The sequence below is a fragment of the Piliocolobus tephrosceles genome, chromosome 14, assembly GCF_002776525.5.
Source record: "Piliocolobus tephrosceles isolate RC106 chromosome 14, ASM277652v3, whole genome shotgun sequence".
In the NCBI taxonomy this organism is placed as follows: domain Eukaryota; kingdom Metazoa; phylum Chordata; class Mammalia; order Primates; family Cercopithecidae; genus Piliocolobus; species Piliocolobus tephrosceles.
In genome coordinates, this window is record NC_045447.1 from 9,680,121 (window position 1) to 9,704,624 (window position 24,504).

At 51.8% G+C, this 24,504-nt stretch overlaps 1 protein-coding gene and 1 non-coding gene across 5 annotated transcripts in view; one reads left to right on the plus strand and one right to left on the minus strand.

The window, feature by feature from the left end:
* Positions 1-20,255, plus strand: part of ZER1 (zyg-11 related cell cycle regulator) — a 43,752-nt gene extending 23,497 nt beyond the window's left edge. For 3 of the 4 annotated variants that reach the window (XM_026457107.2, XM_026457109.2, XM_026457108.1), the window contains exons 9-16: positions 7,154-7,369; positions 8,112-8,153; positions 8,294-8,413; positions 9,061-9,176; positions 10,146-10,334; positions 14,985-15,082; positions 16,524-16,626; positions 18,650-20,255. In XM_026457107.2, the coding sequence (XP_026312892.1) occupies positions 7,154-7,369; positions 8,112-8,153; positions 8,294-8,413; positions 9,061-9,176; positions 10,146-10,334; positions 14,985-15,082; positions 16,524-16,626; positions 18,650-18,707 (942 nt within the window). In that variant the 3' untranslated portion in view covers positions 18,708-20,255. The remainder of the gene's footprint in view (positions 1-7,153; positions 7,370-8,111; positions 8,154-8,293; positions 8,414-9,060; positions 9,177-10,145; positions 10,335-14,984; positions 15,083-16,523; positions 16,627-18,649) is intronic. The other variant, XM_023217002.3, reaches the window with a different exon arrangement.
* On the minus strand, positions 207-310 carry LOC111545989. The gene has a single exon (XR_002732606.1). It is a non-coding gene; the product is annotated as a small nucleolar RNA U13 (small nucleolar RNA).
* Positions 20,256-24,504: the final 4,249 nt, after the last annotated feature.

Below are 24,504 nucleotides of genomic sequence, written 5' to 3' on the forward strand. Positions count from 1 at the left end.
TCTTGCTGTGTTGCCCAAGCTGGAGAGCAGTGGTGGGTTCAAGTGATTCTCCTGCCTTAGCCTCCCAAGTAGCTGAGACTAGAGGGACATGTCACCACACCCAGCTAATTTATGTATTTTTAGTAGCTTTTGCCCTGTTGGTCAGGCTGGTATTGAACCTCACCACACCCAGCCAACATATTTATATAACAAAAAAGCTTTTTTCATTTCAGACAGGCAATATGCCAATGTCCTAACGTGGTTTGGGGGAGGCATATTTCACACATGAGCATGAAGACCTGATCATCAATCTTATAAACTACGAAAGGATCAAACAATAACCTTTTATTTTTTTTTTGGAGATGGAGTCACACTGTCACCCAGGCTGGAGTGCAGTGGCACGATCTCGGCTCACTGCAACCTCCACCTCCTGGGTTCAAGCGATCCTCCTGCCTCAGCCCCCCTAGTAGCTGGGACTACAGGCGCATGCCACCACGCCCGGCTAATTTTTGTATTTTTAGTAGAGACAGGGTTTCACCATGTTGGCCTGGCTGGTCTCGAACTCCTGAGCTCAGGTGATCCACCCACCTTGGCCTCCCAAAGTGCTGGGATTACAGGCGTGAGCCACCGCACCCAGCCACAATATATATTTTTTTTAATTAAGAGAGCGTCTCAGGCTGGGCACAGTGGCTCACGCCTATAATCCCAGCACTTTGGGAGGCTGAGGCAGGCAGATCCTGAGGTCAGGAGTTCAAGACCATCCCAGCCACCATGGCGACACCCTGTCCCTACTAAAAAATACAAAAATTAGCTGGGTGTGATGGCTCACGCCTGTAATCCCAGCACTTTGGGAGGCCGAGGCGGGCAGATCACCTGAGGTCAGAAGTTCGAGATCAGCCTGGCCAACATGGTGAAACCCCGTCTCTACTAAAAATATACAAATTAGCCAGGCATGGTGGCGGGCGCCTATAGTCCCAGCTACTTGGGAGGCTAAGGCAGGATAATTGCTGGAACCCGGGAGGTGGAGATTTCAGTGAGCTGAGATCGTGCCACTGCACTCCAGTCTGGGTGACAAAGCAAGACTCTGTATCAACACAAAACCAAAAACAAAACAAAAAAAAGATACCTAATGCTTAAAAGATGAAAACATTCAAGTGATACAAGAATGTATTAAATAGAGTGAAAGCCACTCACAATCTCACCTCTCCTCCCCTAGATACAGCTGGTGTTAAGGTTCATTTTCATAACTGTTGACACCAGCATATGTTCAGTGTCCTCATCCAGGGAGAGGCCACTGTGTGGAGGACTCTGCTGAAGCTTGGAGGCAGTGGCCAAGGTCAGGGCTCTGCCCAGTGTGTGAAACAGCCCCCAGGGTCGAATAATTTAGGTTGCTGCTTAATCTTTTGTTCTCCCAAGCAATGCTTTGTTAATTATACTTAATTAGTTATCCTTATAATATATATCTAGAAGTAGAGTTGTAGAATTTCAGGGGCAATATGTGAGTGTGTGTATTTTTTCTTTTCTTTTTCTTTTTTTTTTGAGACAGAGTCTCTCTCTGATGCCCAGGCTGGAGTGGAGTGGCATGATCTCGGCTCACTGCAACCTCTACCTCCAGGTTCAAGCGATTCTCCTGCCTCAGCGTCCTGAGTAGCTGGGACTATAGGAGCACGCCACCACACCTGGCTAATTTTTGTTTTTTTTTTTTTTTTTTTTTTTTTTTTGGGAGGCGGAGTCTCGCTCTGTCGCCCGGACTGGAGTGCAGTGGCCGGATCTCAGCTCACTGCAAGCTCCGCCTCCGGGGTTTACGCCATTCTCCTGCCTCAGCCTCCGGAGTAGCTGGGACTACAGGCGCCCGCCACCTCGCCCAGCTAGTTTTTGTATTTTTAGTAGAGACGGGGTTTCACCGTGTTAGCCAGGATGGTCTCGATCTCCTGACCTCGTGATCCGCCCATCTCGGCCTCCCAAAGTGCTGGGATTACAGGCTTGAGCCACCGCGCCCGGCTAATTTTTGTATTTTTAATAGAGACAAGGTTTCGCCGTTGGCCAGGCTGGTCTGGAACTCCTCCTAGCCTCAAGTGACATGCCCACCTGCCCCTTACCTACAAAAAAATTTTTTAGGCCGGCGTGGTGGCTCAGCACTTTGGGAGGCCAAGGCAGGTTGATCACCTGAGGTCAGGGGTTCAAGACCAGCCTGGCCAACATAGTGAAACCCAGTCTCTACTTAAAATACAAAAATTAGCCGAGTGTGGTGGTGGGAACCTGTAATCCTAGCTACTCAGGAGGCTGAGGCAGGAGAATCGCTTGAACCCAGGAGGCAGAGGTTGCAGTGAACCGAGATGGTACCATTGCACTCCAGCCTGGGTGACGATAATGAAACTCTGTCTCAAAAAAAAAATTTTTTTTCTTTTAATTAGCTGGGTGTAGTGGTATGCATCTGTAGCCCCAGCTACTCGGAGGCCAAGGTGGGGTGATTGCTTGAGCCTGGGAAGTGGAGGCTGCAGTGAACTCTGATTCTACCACTGCACTCTAGCTTGGGCAGCAGAGGAGACCCTGTCTTAAAAAAAAAAAGGAAAAGAAAAGAGAAAAAGAAGACTAGTTGGAGACTCCCAAATGAATTAATAAATCTATCACAGAAATGGAAATCAAAATAAGAGGAAGTCACATTTCATCTCAAGAGCTTGGTGATACCCAATGTCACATAGGTAGGCAAGAGTACCCTCACACACTGTCTACTGGTGAGGGATGAGTCGTGCAACCTATGTGGAGGGCAACCAGCAGAACCTGCCAAAATTGTAAATGCATCTATCTTTTGACCTAGCCTTTCCGCAATTAGAACTGTTCTTAGAGGAAAAAAATATGCATACATCCTCACTTGTAAAATTTCTTTGAAAAAGGCCGGGCGCAATGGCTTATGCCTGTAATCCTTGCACTTTGGGAGGCTGAGGTAGACGGATCACTTGAGGCAAGGAGTTCTAGACCATCCTGGCCAACATGGCAAAACCTTGTCTCTACCAAAAATATAAAAATTAGCCAGGCGTGGTGGTGGGCGCCTGTAATCCCAGCTACTAGGAAGGCTGAGGTGGGAGAATCGCTTGAATCCAGGTGGAGGTTGCAGTGAACTGAGATCGTGCCAGTGCACTCCAGCCTCGGTTACAGAGTGAGACTCTGTCTCAAAAAATAAATAAATACATAAATAAAATTTAAATTTAAAAAAAGGCCGGGTGTGATGGCACATGCCCAGGAATCCCAGCCACCTTGGAAGCTGAGGTATGAAAATTGCTTGAGCCCGGGAGTTCAAGGCTACAGTGAGCTATGATGGCACCACTGCACTCCAGTCTGGTAACAGAGAGACCCTGTCTTAAAAACAAATAAATAGGGCCAGGCGAGGTGGCTCACACCTGTAATCCCAGCACTTTGGGAGGCTGAGGCGGGTGGATCACCTGAGGTCAGGAGTTCAAGACCAGCCTGGCCAACGTGGTGAAACCCTGTCTCTACTAAAATACAAAAATTAGCCAGGTATGAGGGCGGGTCCCTATGTAATCCCAGCTACTTGGGGAGGCTGAGACGGGAGAATCGCTTGCACTAGAAGGTGGCTGCAATGAGCCAGGATCATGCCACTGTACTCCAGCCTGGGCAATAGAGTAAATGAGGCTCCATCTCAAAAAAAAAATTTTTTTTTTAATTGGCCAGGTGTGGTGATGTACTCCTGTAGTCCCAGCTACTCAGGAGGCTGAAGCAAGAGGATTGTTTCAGCCCAGGAGTTTGAGGCTGCAGTGAGCTATGGTCGCACCTCTGCACTCCAGCCTGAGCAACAGAATGAGACACTGTCTCAAAAAAAAAACCCCAAACAAATCAATAAGCAAATAAACCTGCAGACAGTACAAAGAAAACTGAGGATGTAGAGCAACTGAGGAGCTCCTGCCCTGCTGATAGGAGTGTAAACTGCTAAAGCCACTGCGGAAAACAGTCTAGTGTTACCTAATGAGGTTGAAGACATGCACACCTTGTGACCCAGAAGTCACATCAGGCATGTGTGCCCTAAAGAAACCCATGCTTATGGTCACCGGGATGCAAGTATAATACATGGTTCACAGTAGCCAACTCTTAGAGTCACCCAGACATCCATCAGCTGTAGAATGGATGAATAAATTGGGGTGTCATGATGGAATACTATACTGTAATGAGAAATCAATGCATTTCAGCTACGTATAACAACTGTTAATCTTGCAAACCTATAGAATATCTATGAAAAGCAGGGGCCAGCCAGGCGTGGTGGCTCATGCCTGTAATCCCAGCACTTTGGGAGGCTGAGGCAGGTGGATCACCTGAGGTCAGGAGTTCCAGACCAGCCTGGCCAACATGACGAAACCCCATCTCTACTAAAAATACAAAAATTAGCTTGGCATGGTGGTGGGAGCCTGTAATCCCAGCTACTTGGGAGGTTGAGGCAGGAGAATCACTTGAACCTGGGAGGCAGAGGTTGCAGTGAGCTGAGATCGCGCCATTGCATTCCAGCCTTGGCAACAAGAGTGAAACTCCATCTCAAAAAAAAAAAAAAAAAAAAGGCCGGGCACGGTGACTCTCGTCTGTAATCCCAGCACTTTGGGAGGCCAAGGCTGGTGGATCACGAAGTCAAGAGATCAAGAGCATCCTGACTAACATGGTGAAACCCTGTCTCTACAAAACATGCAAAAAAATTAGCTGAGCCTGGTGGCACACGTCTATAATCCCCGCTACTTGGGAGGCTGAGGCAAGAGATTCACTTGAACCTGCAAAGCGGAGGTTGCAGTGAGCCAAGACTGCACCACTGCACAAAATGCCAGGCATGGTGGCTCATGCCTGTAATCCCAGCACTTCAGGAGGTCGGGGTGGGTGGATCACAAGGTTAGAAGCTCAAGACCACCCTGGCCAAAATGGTGAAACACCATCTCTACTAAAAATACAAAAAGTTAGCTGGGTGTGGTGGCGGGTGCCTGTAATCGTAGCTACTCAGGCGGCTGAGGCAGAAAATTACTTGAACACTGGAGGCAGAGGTTGCAGTGAGCCAAGATCACGCCACTGCACTCCAGCCTGGGCGACAGAATGAGACTCCATCTCAAAAAAAAAAAAAAAAAAAAAAAAAAAAAAAAAACCAGCAGGGGCCATTGGATACACCTGTAATCCCAGCTACTAGTGAGGCTGAGGTGGAAGGATCACTTGAGCCCAGGACGGAGAGGTTGCAGTGAGCTGAGATTGCGCCTCCACACTCCAGCCTGGGTGACAGAGTGAGACCCTGTCTCAAAAAATAAAGCAGGGGCCAGGTGCAGTTGCTCATGCCTAGAATCCCAGAACTCTGGGAGGCTGAGGTAAGAAGATCTCTTGAGCCCAGGAGGTAGAGGCCAGCCTGGACAACATAGTGAGACCCCATCTCTACAAAACACAGAATAGTAGCTGGGCATGGTGGCACACAGCTGTAGTACTAGCTACTCAGGATGCTGAGGAGGGAGGATCGCTTGAGCCCCCGAGGTTGAGGCTGCACCATGATGGTGCCACTGCGCTCCAGCCTGAGTAGCAGAGTAGTGCAAGACCCTGTCTCAAAAAATAAAAATAAAAGAAGGCTGGGTGCAGTGGCTCACACCTGTAATCCCAACACTTTGGGAGGCCGAGGCAGGCAGATTACTTGAGGCTAGTAATACGAGACCAACCTGGCCAGCATGGGGAAACCCCATCTCCACTGAAAATACAAAAATTAGCCAGGCATGGTGGCACGCCTGTAACCCCAGCTACTCAGGAGGCTGAGAAAGGAGAATTGTTTGAACCAGGGAGGTGGAGGTTGCAGTGAGCCAAGATAGGTCCACTGCACTCCAGCCTGGGCAACAGAGCAAGACTCCATCTCAAAAAAAAAAGAAAAAGAAAAGCAGGGATATTGTAGTGGTTCTTTCTAGGGGGGGGGGGGTCGAAGGGCTAAGGGGCTTATGATCAAGAAGGGACAGTGGGGACTTCTGGGTGCTGACAGTGTTCTGTTTCTTGACCCAGGTGATGGTTACATTGAGTTCACTTTATGTTATTTATACAACTATACATTTGTGGGGTTTTTTTGTTTTTTTTTTGAAACGGAGTCTTGCTCTGTCGCCCAGGCTAGAGTGCAGTGGCCTGATCTGGCCTCACTACAAGCTCCGCCTCCTAGGTTCATGCCATTCTCCTGCCTCAGCATCCCGAGTAGCTGGGACTACAGGCACCTGCCACCACACCCGGCTAATTTTTTGTATTTGTAGTAGAGCCGGGGTTGCACCATGTTATCCAGGATGGTTTCGATCTCCTGACCTCGTGATCTGCCCGCCTTGGCCTTCCAAAGTGCTGGGATTATAGGCGTGAGCCACCGCGCCCAGCCACATTTGTGTTTTATGCATTCTTCTGTATGAATATTTCATATTTTTTTTTTTTTTTTTGAGACGGAGTCTCGCTCTGCCACCCAGGCTGGAGTGCAGTGGCCGGATCTCAGCTCACTGCAAGCTCCGCCTCCTGGGTTTACGCCATTCTCCTGCCTCAGCCTCCCAAGTAGCTGGGACTACAGGCGCCCGCCACCTCGCCCGGCTAGTTTTTTGTATTTTTTAGTAGAGACGGGGTTTCACCGTGTTAGCCAAGATGGTCTCCATCTCCTGACCTCGTGATCCATCCGTCTCGGCCTCCCAAAGTGCTGGGATTACAGGCTTGAGCCACCGCGCCCGGCCCAAATATTTCATATTTTAATAAAACTTTTTTTTTTTTTTTTTTTTTGAGACAGTCTCGCTCAGTCGCCGAGGTTGGAGTGCAGTGGCGCGATCTCGGCTCACTGCAAGCTCCACCTTCCGGGTTCACGCCATTCTTCTGCCTCAGCCTCCCGAGTAGCTGGAACTACAGGCGCCCGCCGCCACGCCCGGCTAATTTTTTGCATTTTTAGTAGAGACGGGGTTTCACTGTATTAGCCACGATGGTCTCAATCTCCTGACCTCGTGATCCGCCCGCCTCAGCCTCCCAAAGTGCTGGGATTACAGGCGTGAGCCACCGCGCCCGGCCAATAAAACATTTTTAAAAGAACACTTGTATAGCCTCCTCTTCCAGAAAACCGGGCTGGACTGGATGATCTCATACCTCTAGAGCCCTGCTCCTGAGTCTGACCCTGAATGTGCCCCACTTGTGTCCTGTCCTGGCCCAGGTGCAGCGGAACTGCTGCCTGACGCTCTGCAACTTCAGCATCCCCGAGGAGCTGGAATTCCAGTACCGTCGAGTCAACGAGCTCCTGCTCAGCATCCTCAACCCTACGCGGCAGGACGAGTCCATCCAGCGGATCGCCGTGCACTTGTGCAACGCCCTGGTCTGCCAGGTGGACAACGACCACAAGGAGGCTGTGGGCAAGATGGGCTTTGTCGTGGTACGTGTGGGGGGGTGCCCCCTTCCTCCTGAGCCTCACTACTCTCCCCCACCCCTCTCCACCACTCCTCTACCCTGAGCCAGAGTCTCAGAGAAGGGCCTGGGACTGGGAGTTGGAGACGGAGACGGAGAGTATGCTGAAGCATGAGGGATTTAGGCTAGACCAAAGGAAGAATTTCTTAATGCTGAACGTTGCTGGTGGCTTCATAGATTTCTTCCACCTACAGCATACTGTCATCCTCTCCGAGTCCCTGCACTCATCCTGCTTTCATAGGCTCCATAGGAAAAGATGCCATGTTGTCTTTCTGTCATTGTGTCCCCAGCACTTCCTGGCATGGGCCCTGGAGGCCAGTGGGGAGGTGATAAATATCACTGGTGAAAGGAAGGAAAGAATGACAAACGAGCTCAAGAGCTTCTGGTCTCATTTGATGGTTAGGGAAGCTCAAGCCCCAGCGGGAAGGGCTGTGCCCAAAGTCACAGGGGAGTCACCCGAGGGCCAGGAATGGCACTCAGGCCTCCTGATGCCAATACCAAGGGGCTGAGGAGTGGGTGCCTTCAAATAGCCTCCCCCAAAGATATGGAGACTTGACCTTGTCAGGACTCCTGAACTAGCCATGGTGAGCCTCAAGACTCCTGTCAAGACTCCTGAACTAGCCATGCTGAGCCTCCCCTCCATCTTGGGTTCATGGGGGTGGGAGTTCTTGAGCCCCAGCACTCTAGCAGACTCTTGTCCCTGCCTGCAGACTATGCTGAAGCTGATTCAGAAGAAGCTGCTGGACAAGATAGTAAGTCTTCATGAAGCCGCGCTGCCCTTTCCCCAGCCCGCAAGGGGCCTGGGCTGCCCCTGGGGGAGGTCCATGTTTTGTCAGGGGCCCCCCTCCCTGGGTACCAGGAGCCTTGGCTGAGCCCTGTCCTGCCCTCACAGTGTGACCAGGTCATGGAGTTCTCCTGGAGCGCCCTGTGGAACATCACAGATGAAACTCCTGACAACTGCGAGATGTTCCTCAATTTCAACGGCATGAAGCTCTTCCTGGACTGCCTGAAGGTAGTGTCCACCTCCTGCAGCAGCAGCTGCCTCAGCTGCCCACATGGCCCGTCTTCTGTCCCTAGGCTTCCCAGCAACCAAATCCGTAGCACTCCTCACCCATGCTTCCCGGAGAAGGGCAGTGGGGACAGACTCAGGCCCACCCACCCAGGATTTGCTGCTGACAGAAGCTCCAGACCCAGATGGCCTGGTGGGGCCTCCTGAGAGCCCCCACTCCAAGGGAAAGCCCCTCCCTGTCTCCTCAGCAGTCATTCTCAGCCTGCCCACAGCTGACCAGAGCCCACTATGCTACGAGCTAGATAGCAGGTCTGTTCATCCTTAAACACATGCTCTGTTTTCCTGCTCTAATTTCTAGGAGGGTCCCTTAAACTAATATTTTGAGCTTTGGTGAACAGAACCACATCTGTGCCATAGGTCAGATCTCTAATCAGCCTTTGCCTTTGTGGCAAGGAGTCCCACCCCTTTAATCCCTTAGTGTGTGTACCCTGCACTGACCTAGGTGCATTGGAGGGTAGGAGGGCAGCCTATATGCCCCCTCTTTATCTAGTTGGCATGCCCAGATGCCCATGAAGCTTTTTGGTTAACAATACCAGACACTAAGTCATTAAGTACTAATTGATATGGCCCATTGGCTCTCATTTTCCCAGGAATTCCCAGAGAAGCAGGAACTGCATAGGAATATGCTAGGACTCTTGGGGAATGTGGCAGAAGTGAAGGAGCTGCGGCCTCAACTAATGACTTCCCAGTTTATCAGCGTCTTCAGGTTGGTACTTTTTTTTTTTTTTTTTTTTTTGAGACGGAGTCTCGCTTTGTCACCCAGGCTGGAGTGCAGTGGCTGGATCTCAGCTCACTGCAAGCTCCACCTCCCGGGTTTATGCCATTCTCCTGCCTCAGCCTCCCGAGTAGCTGGGACTACAGGCGTCCGCCACCTCACCCGGCTAGGTTTTTGTATTTTTTAGTAGAGACGGGGTTTCACCGTGTTAGCCAGGATGGTCTCGATCTCCTGACCTCGTGATCCGTCCGTCTCGGCCTCCCAAAGTGCTGGGATTACAGGCTTGAGCCACCGCGCCTGGCCCAGGTTGGTACTTTTAATCCTTTCCCTTTTTGCCTTGGCTGCCAGGATGCTCAGAGCTCTAGTGTCTGCTCGGTTGCACAACTGCTCTTAGCCTAGGTTTGCTATAAATGTTGTTTTCCCTCGATAATATGGTTTCTTATTCATTCAATCCTTCATAAGTGGCCCTTTTGTAACTATATATCTTTTTTTTTTTTTTGAGACAGAGTCTTGCTCTGTCACCCAGGCTGAAGTGCAGTGGTGCAATCTAGGCTAACTGCAAGCTCCGCCTCCTGGGTTCAGACCATTGTCCTGCTTCAGCCTCCCAAGTAGCTGGGACTACAGGGGCCCGCCACCATGCCCAGCTAATTTTTTTGTATTTTTTAGTAGAGACGGGGTTTCACCATGTTAGCCAGGATGGTCTCAAACTCCTGACCTCGTGATCTGCCTGCCTCAGCCTCCCAAAATGCTGGGATTACAGGCGTGAGCCACCGCCCCCCGCCTGTGATTATATCTTAAATGACCTCAAATCCCTTTAGAAGTAGTCTAGGTATATAGACAATATGTGATAAAGAAATAAGTAGCACCTCTTGCTTCTTGTTTTAAGTTGGTGTCCTGCAGCTGGTATCTGAAGAGAAACTCGGGGAGTGGGACTCCATTTCTCTGTCTTTCTCCTGGCAGCAACCTGTTGGAGAGCAAGGCCGATGGGATCGAGGTTTCCTACAATGCCTGCGGCGTCCTCTCCCACATCATGTTTGATGGACCTGAGGCCTGGGGCGTCTGTGAGCCCCAGCGCGAGGAGGTAGAGGAACGCATGTGGGCCGCCATCCAGAGCTGGGACATCAACTCTCGGAGAAACATCAATTACAGGTGCGGGCAGGGTGGGGAGCAGGGATGCAGTGTGGAATATGGGGTAAGTGCTGGGCAGGACGCTCCTGCTATTAAGGTCTGCTCAGGGCCGGGCGCGGTGGCTCAAGCCTGTAATCCCAGCACTTTGGGAGGCCGAGATGGGTGGATCACGAGGTCAGGAGATCGAGACCATCCTGGCTAACACGGTGAAACCCCGTCTTTACTAAAAAATACAAAAAACTAGCCGGGCGAGGTGGTGGACGCCTGTAGTCCCAGCTACTCGGGAGGCTGAGGCAGGAGAATGGCGTAAACTCAGGAGGCGGAGCTTGCAGTGAGCCAAGATCACACCTCTGCACTCCAGCCTGGGCGACAGAGCGAGACTCCATCTCCAAAAAAAAAAAAAAAGTCTGCTCGGAGCTCCCGCCTTTCTTCTGGTCCTCTGTGGGGTTCTGCTTTCCCTCACTGATGCGTAGCTGCACACAGCACAGAGCATACATAAGGGCACGATCTCACCCATGCAGCCTGGAGCATTTGCCATACATGCCAACATCTGCATGTACCCAAAGCCTGCTCTTTGCAGACTACTGATACCTACTGATTTGTGGGGAAAGGTGGGGAGAAAATAGACACACAACAGAAAACCATACAGATGGGCCGGGCACAATAGCTCTTGCCTATAATCCCAGCACTTTGGGAAGTCGAGACAGGAGTATCATTTGAGCCCGAGATTTCTTTCTTTCTTTTTTTTTTTTTTTTTGAGATGGAGTCTTGCTCTGTCACCCAGGCTAGAGTGCCGTGGAGCAGTCCAACTCACTGCAAGCTCCGCCTCCCGGGTTCACACCATTCTCCTGCCTCAGCCTCCCAAGTAGCTGGAACTACAGGTGCCCACCACCACGCCCAGCTAATTTTTTTGTATTTTTAGTAGAGACGGGGTTTCACCATGTTAGCCAGGTTGGTCTCAATCTCCTGACCTCATGATCTGCTTGCCTCGGCCTCCCAGAGTGCTGGGATTATAGGTATGAGCCACCACGCCCGGCTGAGCCCAAGATTTCAAGACCAGCTTGGGCAACATAGTGAGACTTCTTTACTAAAAATTTAGGCCGGGCGCCGTGGCTCACGGCTGTAATCCCAGCACTTTGGGAGGCCAAGGCGGGCGGATCATGAGGTCAGGAGATTGAAACCATCCTGGCTAACACAGTGAAACCCCGTCTCTATTAAAAATACAAAAATTAGCCGGGCATGGTGACGGGTGCCTGTAGTCCCAGTTACTCGGAAGGCTGAGGCTGGAGAATGGTGTGAACCCGGGAGGCGGAGCTTGCAGTGAACTAAAAATTTTTTAAAATTCAGGCCGGGTGCAGTGGCTCCTAATCACAGAACTTTAGGAGGCTGAGGTGGGCAGATAATGAGGTCAGGAGTTCGAGACCAGCCTGCCCAAAATGGTGAAACTCCATCTCTACTAAAAATACAAAAACCTGGCGTGGTGGTGCATACCCATAATCCCAGCTACTCAGGAGGCTGAGGCAGGAGGATCGCTTGAACCTGAGAGGTGGAGGTTGCAGTGAACCGAGATGTTGCCACTGTACTCCAGCCTGGGCGACAGACCAAGACTCTGTCTCAAAAAAAAAAAAAAAAAAATCAGCTGGGCATGATGGTGCACACCCGTGTCCCACCTACTGGGGAGGCTGAGGCAGGAGAATCACTTGAGCCCAGGTGGTCGAGGCTGTAGTGAGCCAACATTACGCTACTGCACTCCAGCCTGGGAGACAGAATGAGACTCCATTTCTTTAAAAAAAAAAAAAAAAAAAAAAACAAGAAAACAAAACAGGATCAGGCACAGAGGCTCACACCTTTAATCCCAGCACTTTGGGAGGCCAAGGCAGGTGGATCACCTGAGGTCAGGAGTTCGAAACCAGCCTGACCAACACAGTGAAACCCCATCTCTGCTAAAAATACAAAAATTAGCCAGGCATGTTGGCGGGCACCTGTAATCCCAGCTACTTGGGAGGCTGAGGCATGAGAATCACTTGAACCCAGAAGGCAGAGGTTGCAGTGAGCCAAGAACTCACCACTGCACTCCAGCCTGGGCAACAATAGAGTGATACTCCATCTCAAAAAAAAGAAGAAGAAGGAGAAGGAGGAGGAGGAGAAGGAGGAGGAGGAGGAGAAGAAAGAAGAAAGAAGAAAAGAAAGAAGGAAGAAGGAAGAAAGAAAGAAGAAAGGAGAAGGAGAAGGAGAAGAAGAAGAAGAAAACAGGAATTGTTCATAATCTCACTCCCTGAAAGAGAACCCCTGTTGACATTTTGGTGTCTCTTCTTCCAGCAGTGTTTCTATGCACAGATTTCATTACTTTAAGTCAAGCTGGCATCAATGCCTACTGTTTTGTGACTGAATGGCCAATCACCAGGCAAGGATCTCCCTCATCATTTTAGGACGGAGTCACTCTCTTCGTACCATCCTGTACAGATGAACATTTCAGTTGAAAACCCATACTGGGAGGAACAGGCTGACATTGACAGCTTTGCCAACGCGCGAAGTACTATAGTTCTTGGGGAGAAAGGAAGCAGAATCGCTGGCCCAGGAGTTTTGCACACGTGTTTCAGGCTTTTGGACCATGACTCCATGCTGGCCCACAGAAGGCCCTTGTCAGAAGAGCAGTCATAGGCCGGATGCAATGGCTCATGCCTAGAATCCCAGCCACTTTGGGAGGCCGAGGCAGGAGGATCACTTGAGCTCAGGAGTTTGAAACCAGCCTGAGCCCTCACCTCTACAAAAAAATTTATTTTTTTGAGACAGAGTCTCACACTGTCACCCAGACTGGAGTGCAATGGTGCGATCTTGGCTCACTGCAACCCCCACCTCCCGGGTTCAAGCGATTCTCCTGCCTCCCAAGTAGCTGGGATTATAGGTGCACACTGCCATGCCCAACTAATTTTTTGTACTTTAGTAGAGACGGGGTTTCACTGTGTTGCCCAGGCTGTTCTCAAACTCCTGAGCTCAGGCAATCCACCCGCCTCAGCCTCCCAAAGTGGTAGGATTACAGGCGTAAGCCACTGCGCCCGGCCAAAAAAATTTTGTTTTTAATTATTCAGTCATGGTGGGTCACACCTGTAGTCCCAGCTCCTCAGGAGGCTGAGGTGGGAGGAGCACTTGCATGGCCTGGAAGGTCAAGGCTGCAGTGAGCTCTGATCATGCCACTGCACTCCAGCCTGGGCAGCAGAGCGAGACCCTTTCTCAAAAAAAAAAAAAAAAAGGTTGGGCACAGTGGCTAAAAAAAAAAAATATATATATATTAGTCTGGGTGCAGTGGCTCACAGTGGCCTGTAATCCTAGCACTTTGGGAGGCCGAGGCAGGTGATCAGGGGTTCAAGACCAGCCTGGCCAACAGCAAAATGATGCTCTAACCCAAAATTAGCTGGGCGTGGTGGCATGCGCGATGGTTCATGCCTATAATCCCAGCACTTTCGGAAGCTGAGGCAGGCGGATCAGTTGAGGTCAAGAGTTCGAGACCAACCTGGCCAACATACTGAAACTCTGTCTCTACTAAAAATACAAAAATTAGCCCAGGCACGGTGGTACACGCCTGTAATCCCAGCACTTTGGGAGGCTGAGGCGGGCAGATCACGAGGTCAGGAGATCGAGACCATCCTGGATAACACGGCGAAACCCCGTCTCTGCTAAAAATACAAAAAAATTAGCCGAGTGTGGTGGTGGGTGCCTGTAGTCCCAGCTACCCAGGAGGCTGAGGCAGGAGAATGATGTGAACCCAGGAGGCGGAGTTAGTAGTGAGCTGAGATCGCTCCACTGCATTCCAGCCTGGGCAACAGAGCAAGACTCCGTCTCAAAAGGAAAAAAAAAAAAATAGCTGGGTGTGGTGGCAGGCGCCTGTAGTCCCAGCTACTCAGGAGGCTGAGGCAGAAGAATTGCTTGAATCCAGGAGGCAGAGGTTGCAATGAGTGGAGATCGTTCCACTGCATTCTAGCCTGGGCGACAGAGCAAAACTCCGTCTCAAAAAAAAAAAACAGTCACATGTGCTTCTGTTCCCAGGGTGCCTCTCCCCTTCTCCCCCAGGCTGGGTCTCTGCTCCTTGCTGAGGTCTCCAGCTTTCTGCTCCTCCTAATCTGGGTCCCTTCTGCCTCCCTCATGTGCTTGTGCCTTTATCCTCTCTCCAAGGGAGTCTCGTTGTGCAGCCTGCCAGTGGGATGCAGGGCCAGCTGTCCCTTCTCCCTGGCATCCTGCCAGCCTGTCATGGTTGGTCACTAGGATTCCCCAGTGGGAGGAAACCTCAGACAAGAAAAGACACACTCGCCGGGCGCGGTGGCTCAAGCCTGTAATCCCAGCACTTTGGGAGGCCAAGACGGGCGGATCACAAGGTCAGGAGATGGAGACCATCCTGGCTAACACGGTGAAACCCCGTCTCTACTAAAAACTACAAAAAACTAGCCGGGCGAGGTGGCGGGTGCCTGTAGTCCCAGCTACCTGGGAGGCTGAGGCAGGAGAATGGCGTAAACCCGGGAGGCGGAGCTTGCAGTGAGCTGAGATCCGGCCATAGCACTCCAGCCTGGGTGACAGAGCCAGACTCCGTCTCAAAAAAAAAAAAAAAAAAAAAGAAAAGACACAAGACACACTCCTCACCCCCAGTATCCACAGTGACCTTGATTTCTTTTCCTGCAGGTCATTTGAACCAATTCTCCGCCTCCTTCCCCAGGGAATCTCTCCTGTCAGCCAGCACTGGGCAACCTGGGCCCTGTATAACCTCGTGTCTGTCTACCGTGAGTGCTGACTGGTCCTGGGTTCAGACACTCATCCAGCTGAAAGCACATGTGCCCTCAGGGAGTTTGTAGCCCAGGGGGGAGCATTAATTGCTGCTGCCGCTTTTGTGCCTCAGAGCAGAACCCTCTACTTTCCAGCATTCGTGAGACACCCAGCTTAACGGCCCACTCCTGCCTCCTCACCAGAAGCAGGCCTAGCAGGCAAAATACCTGTGCAGAGTTCCCAGACAGCTTTCTTAATGCTTCCCGTTTCCATGTGCAGGAACAGTCCAAAATCTCCATGCCTGCTGGGCTCAATGGTGCACACAGGTATTCAGGAGGTTGAGACAGGAGAATTGCCGGAGGTCTGGAGTTTCCAGCTGCATTGAGCTATGATCATGCCTGTGAATAACCATTGCACTCCAGCCTGGGCAACATAGCGAGACCCCCATCTCCAGAAATAAAATAGAAGTCTCCATGCTTTCTGCATGAAAAACAACAACCATACCACCAGCTGGTCCCAACCTGGCAGGTCACCAGAATCACCTGGTGAAAATACAGATAAATCTTGGTCCTTGTATTTACTGCAAAAGAATATTGAGCGACAGAGCTTAGAAATCTATATTTTTATAGAAACTTCTCAAAGGATCACCATCTTTAGGAGCCACTGGTCTCACTGGTTTGGGTGACATTTTCCACAGAATGAGCGCTGGAAGCTAGGCATAGTGGCTCACGCCTATAATCCCAGCCCTTTGGGAGGCTGAGGTGGAGGATTGCTTGAGCCCAAGAGGTTGAGACCAACATAGGCAACATGGTGCGACCCTGCCTCTACTTAAAAAAAAAAAAAAAAAAAAAATTAGTCTGGATGCAGTGGCTCACGCCTGTAATCCTAGCACAATGGGAGGCCGAGGTGGACAGATCATTTGAGGCCAAGAGTTTGAGACCACCCTGGCCAACATAGTGAAACCCCACCTCTACTAAAAATATAAAAATTAGCTGGGCTTGGTGGCACGTGCCTGTAGTCCCAGTTACTAGGGAGGCTGAGACAGGAGAATCGTTTGAACCCAGGAGGCAGAGGTTACAATGAACTCGGATCACATCACTGCACTCCAGCCTGGGTGACAGAGTGAGACTCTGTCTCAAAAAAAAAAAAAAAAAAATTATATATATATAATATATATATATTTTAAGATTTTATATATATAAAAATTTTTTTTAAAAAAAGAAAATGAGCTCTGGAAATAAATACAGCAACTTCAAACCAAGGAGTCACCTCTTGCTTCCCCTACACGGATGCAGAACTCCCACCCATGGGGCTGGGCGCACATGTCTTGCCCCCACCAAGGCCTGTGCCTTCACACCCCCAACACCAGGATAGTCCTCACAGACAGGGTGGGTTTCTGGGCCTCGGGCTGATAAGAAGACCCATCCTGATCCTCTGCTGTCTGCTCCTATCCCACAGCGGACAAGTACTGCCCTCTGCTGATCAAAGAAGGGGGGTTGCCCCTTCTGAGGGACATAATTAAGATGGCGACTGCACGGCAGGAGACCAAGGAAATGGCCCGGTAAGAGACTAGCAGTGTGTTTCTGCCTGGAACCTTGATCTGGGGGAGTAAGGGCATAGCGGGCGCCCTCTGGAGGTTAGGAATGACTGAAATTGCCAGGGGCAGCTTGGGGTTGAGTATAGAGGTTGACAGCGTATTGATGTCCAGCTGGGGCCTCTCCAAATGTCATCTTGACCATAGTATGGCTGGAAACTAGATGACCAAGCTCTGAACGGAGCATCAGGGCCCTCGTTTGTAAGCTTAGTTTTCTTTTATTCCCAACAAACTCCATCCTTTTATCACTGGGTATTAGCAAGTCAGGTCAGAACTTCTCATTATGTTTGACCAAAGACATGCCCACTAAAGAAGGGACATGATATGGTCAAATACATTCTAGAGATGAGACGAGGCAGAGTGCAAGTGAGCTTGCTCAATGTGAAGGTCGCAAACATAGTAGAGTCCCGGCCTTCTGTGGCTGTGTGGCTTTCACTGCAGTGTCTAAAATGCCACTCCCTCCAGTTCTCAAGTCGATCAGGACAGGAGAGACTCTCAGGGATGCGACATGTCGAAATCGTCAGGAACGACCGTGTTTTCTCCAGGATTCATTCTAGAAGGGACAACGGTCAAGCTGACCCCAGCACACTTTTTCATGGCTCTGTATAGAGCAAAAGGTCACATGGAGGAGGGGTCTGGAACTCAGAGGCTCCTCAGACAGCCACTTCCTGGGCCAGGGCAGGGAAGTGTCACCTGGTTCTATTATATCTGACCAAAGGCACTGCTGGCCAGGCACAGGCTCACACCTGTAATCCTAGCAATCTGGGAGGCTGAGGTGGGTGGATCACTTGAGGTCAGGAGTTCGAGACCTGGCTAACATGGTAAAACCCCATCTCTACTAAAAATACGAAATTAGCTGGGCATAGTAGTGCGCACCTGTAATCCTAGCCACTTGGGAGGCTGAGGCAGGAGAATCACTTGAACCCAGGAGGCGGAGGTTGCAGTGAGCCGAGATGGTGCCACTGCACTCCAGCCTGGTCAACAGAGCGAGACTCTGTCTCAAAAAAATAAAATTTAAAAATAAACGGACAGGGCCCACCTCTAGGTTTTCTTTTCCAGTGCATCTGGGAGGTGAGAGGTGGGAGGTGGCCCTGGAATTTTCATGGTTAACAGGGATTCCTGGGAAATTTGAGAAGCACTGGGTAAGACTGACCAGTTACCTACCATAGTCACTTTGAACATGTGTCCAAGGCCTGTGATGGGAGTCTGAGGCACTGGCCTATCTGACAGCAAGGAGTAAATGACCCTGGATGATGCTTAGGAGAAGGCCCTCGGCCTGTCCACTGGCCCCTCTCCCACTCTGGGAATTTGCTTCCTAAAAGGTATTGGGGCACCCCTTTAACACATAGAGGCTGCAGTGAAGCCCCCAACCCACAGGCTTGATGTGGAATGGGCAAGCTGTCCGGGGTCCAAGGTGATAACTGACAGTGATGGGTGGCAGGGGTCAGGCTGGGGCGGGTGAGACTTGAAATCTGAGCTGGAGTGCTGGGCCCTGGCTGCCACAGAGTAGTGGGGGCCCTTGTGCGAACATAGCTGCCCCCACCCCACCCTGGACCTGCCACTGGATCCGGGCCTCTGGGGGAATCTGATGTGCAGTCAGTTTGGGGACCACTAGTGGACTTCTGGAAAGAGAAGGGTCTGGTGTGCAGGGAAAATGAAGAAGGAAGAGGTCACTAAAGAAAGTTCCAAAGGGTTCTGGAGGTCAGGCCTGAGCTGATTCGGGGACCCCTATCCACAGATGCCCTGGGACTGGGGGTGGCGGGGAGGAAGCAAGTGGAGGATGGCTGGTGATGGCATTCCCGGCCACAGGTGCCATTCCCTGAGTCCCCTGCACTTGCCAGCCACTCTGCCAACCCCTCCGTCCACATCATTCAGTCAGCATCACCATCACTGTGAACACGTGCTTACCCAGCTGCCTGATGACCTCAGAGGGGCTGGGCTCACCCCAACCAAGCCCACCCTCCAATCCTGTCTCCCTCATTGTCCTCAGCAAGGTGATTGAGCACTGCAGTAACTTTAAAGAGGAAAACATGGACACATCCAGATAGAGGCCTCCACCGCCATGGCCACCACCGCTCTGGACCACAGGCGGAGAGGAAGCGTGCTCAAGCAGCCCAGCGGGCAGGCCCCTTCCGAGGGAGCCCCCCACGGAGTGAAGAGACATGGGGGACTTTTGCACAACCGACGCTTTTCCTTAACATTAGTGAGATATATATATTATATATATATTTTTTTTTTGGTTAGGAAGTGTGAAGTTTTGTGTGTATGATTTCTGTACAAAAACAAAAGCAACACTCCTGAGTCCTTGCAGCTTCCTTGGCCATTCTCAAACCCACTCAGCCTTCATCGCTGACACACTCACTCCTACCCCAACCAGACTAAATGCCTATAACGCTGTGAGTGTCCAGTCCTTGTCCAGGAAACTCAGACCCCAGTCTGGCTTCCTTTCATGAGAGGAGCAGGCCTTGGACAGTGTATCCAGCATCCTGACCCACTGCCCATGCCTGAGAACTCCATCTCGGCTCCCGGGCACAGCTGATGGGGTTTGGGGATTAGAACTTACCCCACTGGGTCTCCCAAAAGCCTTGGTGCTCCCAGCTGTGGGCCATCTGGGGCAAGACAGTGAGCTGTTCCTAGGCTAAGGTCCAGGCAGCCCTGCCCCTGGAGACCTTCCAGGAGCAGGGCGCCCAGTGGCCCTGCTGCTGTCCAGCCAGGCCTGCCTGAGGCCACGCTGCTATGGAGGCTGCCTCCTAGTCTCCCACCAGGTCCCAGGCTGTGGAAAGCCCCAGCCCAGGGATGGTCAGAACTCGGGGGCAGATTCCACTGCCCCTTCTGCCAAAACACATCCAGAACCTGGCCCCTGCCCTGGAAGCCAGCATCTTCTGGGGCCAGGGGCTTGCTTCCTTGCTCCACAGCCTTCAACTGCCCAGACGCTCCCACCAGCAGAACTGAGCCTGCCTCCTCATCCCAGCCTGCCCCGCTGCCCAGAGGACCCCACGCCTCTCAGAGGCAGAGGTCCCACGCCAGCCTTGGACCCACAGCGGCCACACAGCCGCCTCCAGACCAGCACTTGGACTGCCCTGCAGTGGCTGCTTGGGCCTCCCTGGCAGTCCCACCCTGCCCTCAGCTTTACCTTGGAAGCCTGAGAGGCGACGGCTCTCTTGCGCTCCTTCCTCGGTGGACGCTGCCTTGCTTCTCATCGGACACTTGTGGATCACAGGGGCCTGGGGAGCAGCGCTAACCCTGGAGGCAGCCTTTGGGTGATGGCTTTTTCTTCCCTCTTCCCTCTGCGGGCCTGTTTTCAGGTGTTCCTAGCATTTCCGCCTCCAGGCAGGACGGGATGGGGGAGCGGCTTTGGGAGAGACACCTGGCCTTTTTCTCCTGGAGCCTCTCCCTCCCTGTCCTGGGAAGTGGGCGGCAGCCCTGTGTTCCCCCAGCTTGGCAGATGGGCTGCATGCAGCGCTCCCTTCCATCCCACGCTCAGCGGCCCCGGCCAGACCCTGGCAGAGTTCACACCTCATTGCTTTACCCCCTGGGGCCTGGGGAAATGTCTGTACTTTGGGATGTCACAGAAATACATTTTTGTGCAAAATGGAGAACAGAGCGTCTTTTTTTGTGGAGGGGATTGCTAGCCTGGCTTCCAGGCTCTGGAGCAGGACTTGAGCCACCCCAGGCAGGGGGACCGCAGTGTGGGTAGTTCTGTGGTAGGGAGGGGTGCGTTTGGTAGGTTAAAGGGCTGCAGGCTGGGGACAGGTGGCAGGGGACTGAGCTGGAGTACCTGTTTCCTATGCGTTCTCTTCACATCCCTGTGCCCACTGAGGACACAGCTGGCAACCAGACCAACAGGGTGCCTGCCCAGGATGGCTCAGCCTGATGGGGGAGACAGATGGCAAATAGAAGATTATGACTCTGTGCCACCAGCAGGGAGAAGGCAGCGGAGGAGGTGCCTCCTGCCAGTGAATGGGAGTGGGCAGGCAGGTCAGGGAAGCCTGGAGTCTGCTGGGCCACAGTGCTTTAGGGAGAGGGGAAGGAGCCAGCACGGTGTCCCCATGTGTCTAGGAGGCTTCTCACAAGAGGCAGAGTGGAGCCAAACCCAGAGAAAAGACGGAGGCTGCCCAGGACTGGCCCGAGGGGTGGAGGAAAAGTGCATTCTCAGCAGAGGGTCCTGCCAGGGTGGACAGAGAAGCAGCCCCATGTGGCTCTGGCAGCGTGAGGAACAAGGGTGGAATGGGACGGGACCAAGAAGTCGCTGGGGCCAAATTGTGAGGTGCCCAGACTCTAGCATGGCCCAGGGCCGTCCTGGCTGACACCTGTGGTCCCTGCAGCTCTATCGACAGTGCCTTGTCATCCTCAAGAGCTGCCTGGTTGGAATAAGAAATTATATGGTCAGCCGGGCACAGTGGCTCACGCCTGTAATCCCAGCACTCTGGGAGGCCCAGGCGGGCAGATCACGAGGTCAGGAGATTGAGACCATCCTGGCTCACACGGTGAAACCCCATCTCTACTGAAAAATACGAAAAAATTAGCCGGGCGTGGTGGCGGGTGCCTGTAGTCCCAGCTACTCGAGAGGCTGAGGCAGGAGAATGGCGTGAACCCGGGAGGCGGAGCTTGCAGTGAGCCCAGATGACACCACTGCACTCCAGCCTCAGCCTAGGCGACAGAGCGAGACTCTTGTCTCTAAAAACAAAAGAGAAATGATACAGTCACACCCTTTATAGACCACTGTGAGTGTGTGGATTTTACCCTCTATGTGAGGTTTTAAGCCTGGGCACCAGGACTCAATTAAGCGTTTCTGGAAGCTGAGCACTGACTCCTCCCACAGCCTCTGTGAAGCCGAGGTCCCCTCTTCTCCACCTGCTGCAGGGCCTGGATCTGGCCTCTCTCTCTCCCCTGGCCGAGAGCGCCCTGCCACTGGCCACCCACAGGACCTGGGCAGGAAGAGCCTCGAGTATTTTCTCTCAGAACCCTGGTGGGTCGTCGGTGCCTCGGAGGGAATGAGGGCAGTGCCTGCCAGCAGCAGCCAACACTGCTGAACCTTCTTCTGTGTGCCAGGCCCCGGGCTAAGTGCTTCATGTACCTTCCGCTTCCTCAGAACCCTGGCAATAATCCATTTTCAGACAAGGACACTGAGGCTCAGAGAGGTGAAGTGACTTTATTTTTTATTTTTTTGAGACAAGGTCTCACTGTTGCCCAGGCTGAGTGCAATGACACGCTCACAGCTTACTGCAGCCTCGACCTCCTGGGCTCAAGCAATCCTTGCACCTCAGCCTCCCAAGTAGCTGGGACAACAAACGTGCACCCCATGCATTTCTAATTTTTGTTTTTTTGTAGAAATGGGGTCTCACTGTGTTGCCCAGTCTGGTCTCAAACTCCCAGGCTCAAGCAGTCTTCCCACTTCAGCCTCCCACAGTGTTGAGATTACAGACATATGCCACCATACCTGGCCTGAAATGACTTACTTCCTCAAGGTTGCCACAGTAAAGGAGGGAAAATAAGGTCCTCAGAGGTGCCAGGTGCTCCTCCTCTAGCTCCTTGGCCTGGTACCTGCCATTTCCTGTGTCAGGAACACTCTAGTTCCTGCTCATCCCATCACAGCATCTATTTATCTCACGGGGCTGAAGTTGCTTTATCTCGTCTCCCCCATTGGACTGTGAACAGCAAGCCACATCAAGGCTCTGCTGTAGCCCAGCACAAAACCTGGCACATCGAGGGCTCTCCTTTTAAAAACTTGTGGCCAGGCTGGGTGCAGGGCTCACGCCTGTAATCTCAGGACTTTGGGAGGCCAGGGCGGGTGGATCCCTTGAGGTCAGAAGTTTGAGACTAGCCTGGCCAAATGGTGAAACCCTGTCTCTACTAAAAACACAAAAATTAGCTGGGTGTGGTGGCACGCACCTGTAATCCCAGCTACGCAGGAGGCTGAGGCAGGAGAATTGCTTGAACCCAGGAGGCAGAGTTTGCAGTGAGCTGAGATCGTGCCATTGCACTCTAGCCCAGGTGACAGAGCAAGACTCCATTTCTTTTTTTTGAGACGGAGTCTTGCTCTGTCGCCCGGGCTGGAGTGCAGTGGCCAGATCTCAGCTCACTGCAAGCTCCGCCTCCCGGGTTTATGCCATTCTCCTGCCTCAGCCTCCCGAGTAGCTGGGACTACAGGCATCCCCCACGTCGCCCGGCTAGTTTTTTTTTTTTTTGTATTTTTTAGTAGAGACGGGGTTTCACCATGTTAGCCAGGATGGTCTCGATCTCCTGACCTCGTGATCCGCCCGTCTCGGCCTCCCAAAGTGCTGGGATTACAGGCTTGAGCCACCGCACCCGGCCCAAGACTCCATTTCAAAAACAAAACAAAACACCTAGGTGATGGGATGAGCTGTGCAGCAAACCACCATGGCACACGTTTACCTATGTAACAAGGCTACACATCCTACACATGTACCCCTGAGCTTAAAATGAAAGTTGGAGAGAAAAAAAAAAGAAACTATATTTTGCCACTCAGCACCTTCAAACATGACCTACCTCTCCAAAGGCAGACTGATGTCTAAACCATAAAGTCATTTTACTGAGTCTCCCTAAGAAATGTGACCTCTGGCCGGGCGCAGTGGCTCACACCTGTAATCTCAGCACTTTAGGAGGCCGAGGCCGGCGGATCACAAGGAGTTCAAGGGTACCCTGGCCAACATGGTGAAATCCTGTCTCTACTAAGAATTTAAAAAAAATTAGCCGGGCATGGTGGCGCATGCCTGTAATCCCAGCTACTTGGGAAGCTAAGGCAAGAGAATCACTTGAACCTAGGAGGCGGAGTTTGCAGTGAGCCGAGATCACACCAGGCAGACAATATGAAACTCTGTCTCAAAAAAAAAAAAAAAAAGGCAGTGGCTCACACCTGCAATCCCAGCACTCTGGGGGGCCAAGGCGGGTGGATCACCTGAGGTCGGGAGTTCAAGACCAGCCTGACCAATATGGAGAATCCCTGTCTCTACTAAAAATACAAAATTAGCCGGGCGTGGTGGCACATGCCTGTAATCCCAGCTACTTGGGAGGCTGAGGCAGGAGAATCGCTTTAACCTGGGAGGCAGATGTTGCAATGAGCCGAGATTGTGCCATTGCACTCCAGCCTGGGCAACAAGAGCAAAACTCCATCTCAAAAAAAAAAAAAAAGTGTGGTGGGATGGGAACTTAAAATTGTGATCCTTCCTCTGTCCATTTGAGATGTGTGTGTATCTCACAATTCAGGAGTGTTTTTTCAAGGACCTGAAGGCCATTCCATTGAAGTGTAATATCAGGAAGATTGGAGCCTCTGTCTCCTAGTCTCTGCAGGAGAACAGAGTCCTAACTTTCATAATTGCCAGCGAGCACACAGAGCTGCCTAATCACATTTACCATGACCAACCCTTCAGAATTTTTCATTTCCCTTACTCTACTGAAGATTTCCCTCCACTCCCTCATTCTCCCTTTAAGCCAGACATGATCGTGCACGCCTGCAGTCCCAACTACTCTGGAGGCTGAGGGGGAAGATTGCCTCAGCTCACGAGTTTGAGGCCATCCTGGGCAACATAGTGAGACCCCATCTCAAGAAAGCAGAAAACAGGCCGGGTGCAGTGGCTCACGCCTGTAATTCCAGCACTTTGGGAGGCCGAGGTGGGTGGATCACGAGGTCAGGAGATCGAGACCATCCTGGCTAACTCGGTGAAACCCAGTCTCTACTAAAAATACAAAAAATTAGCCAGATGTGGTGGCGGGCGCCTGTAGTCCCAGCTACTTGGGAGGCTGAGGCAGGAGAATCGCTTGAACCTGGGAGGCGGAGTTTGCAGGGAGCCCAGATTGTGCCACTGCACTCCAGCCTAGGCAACA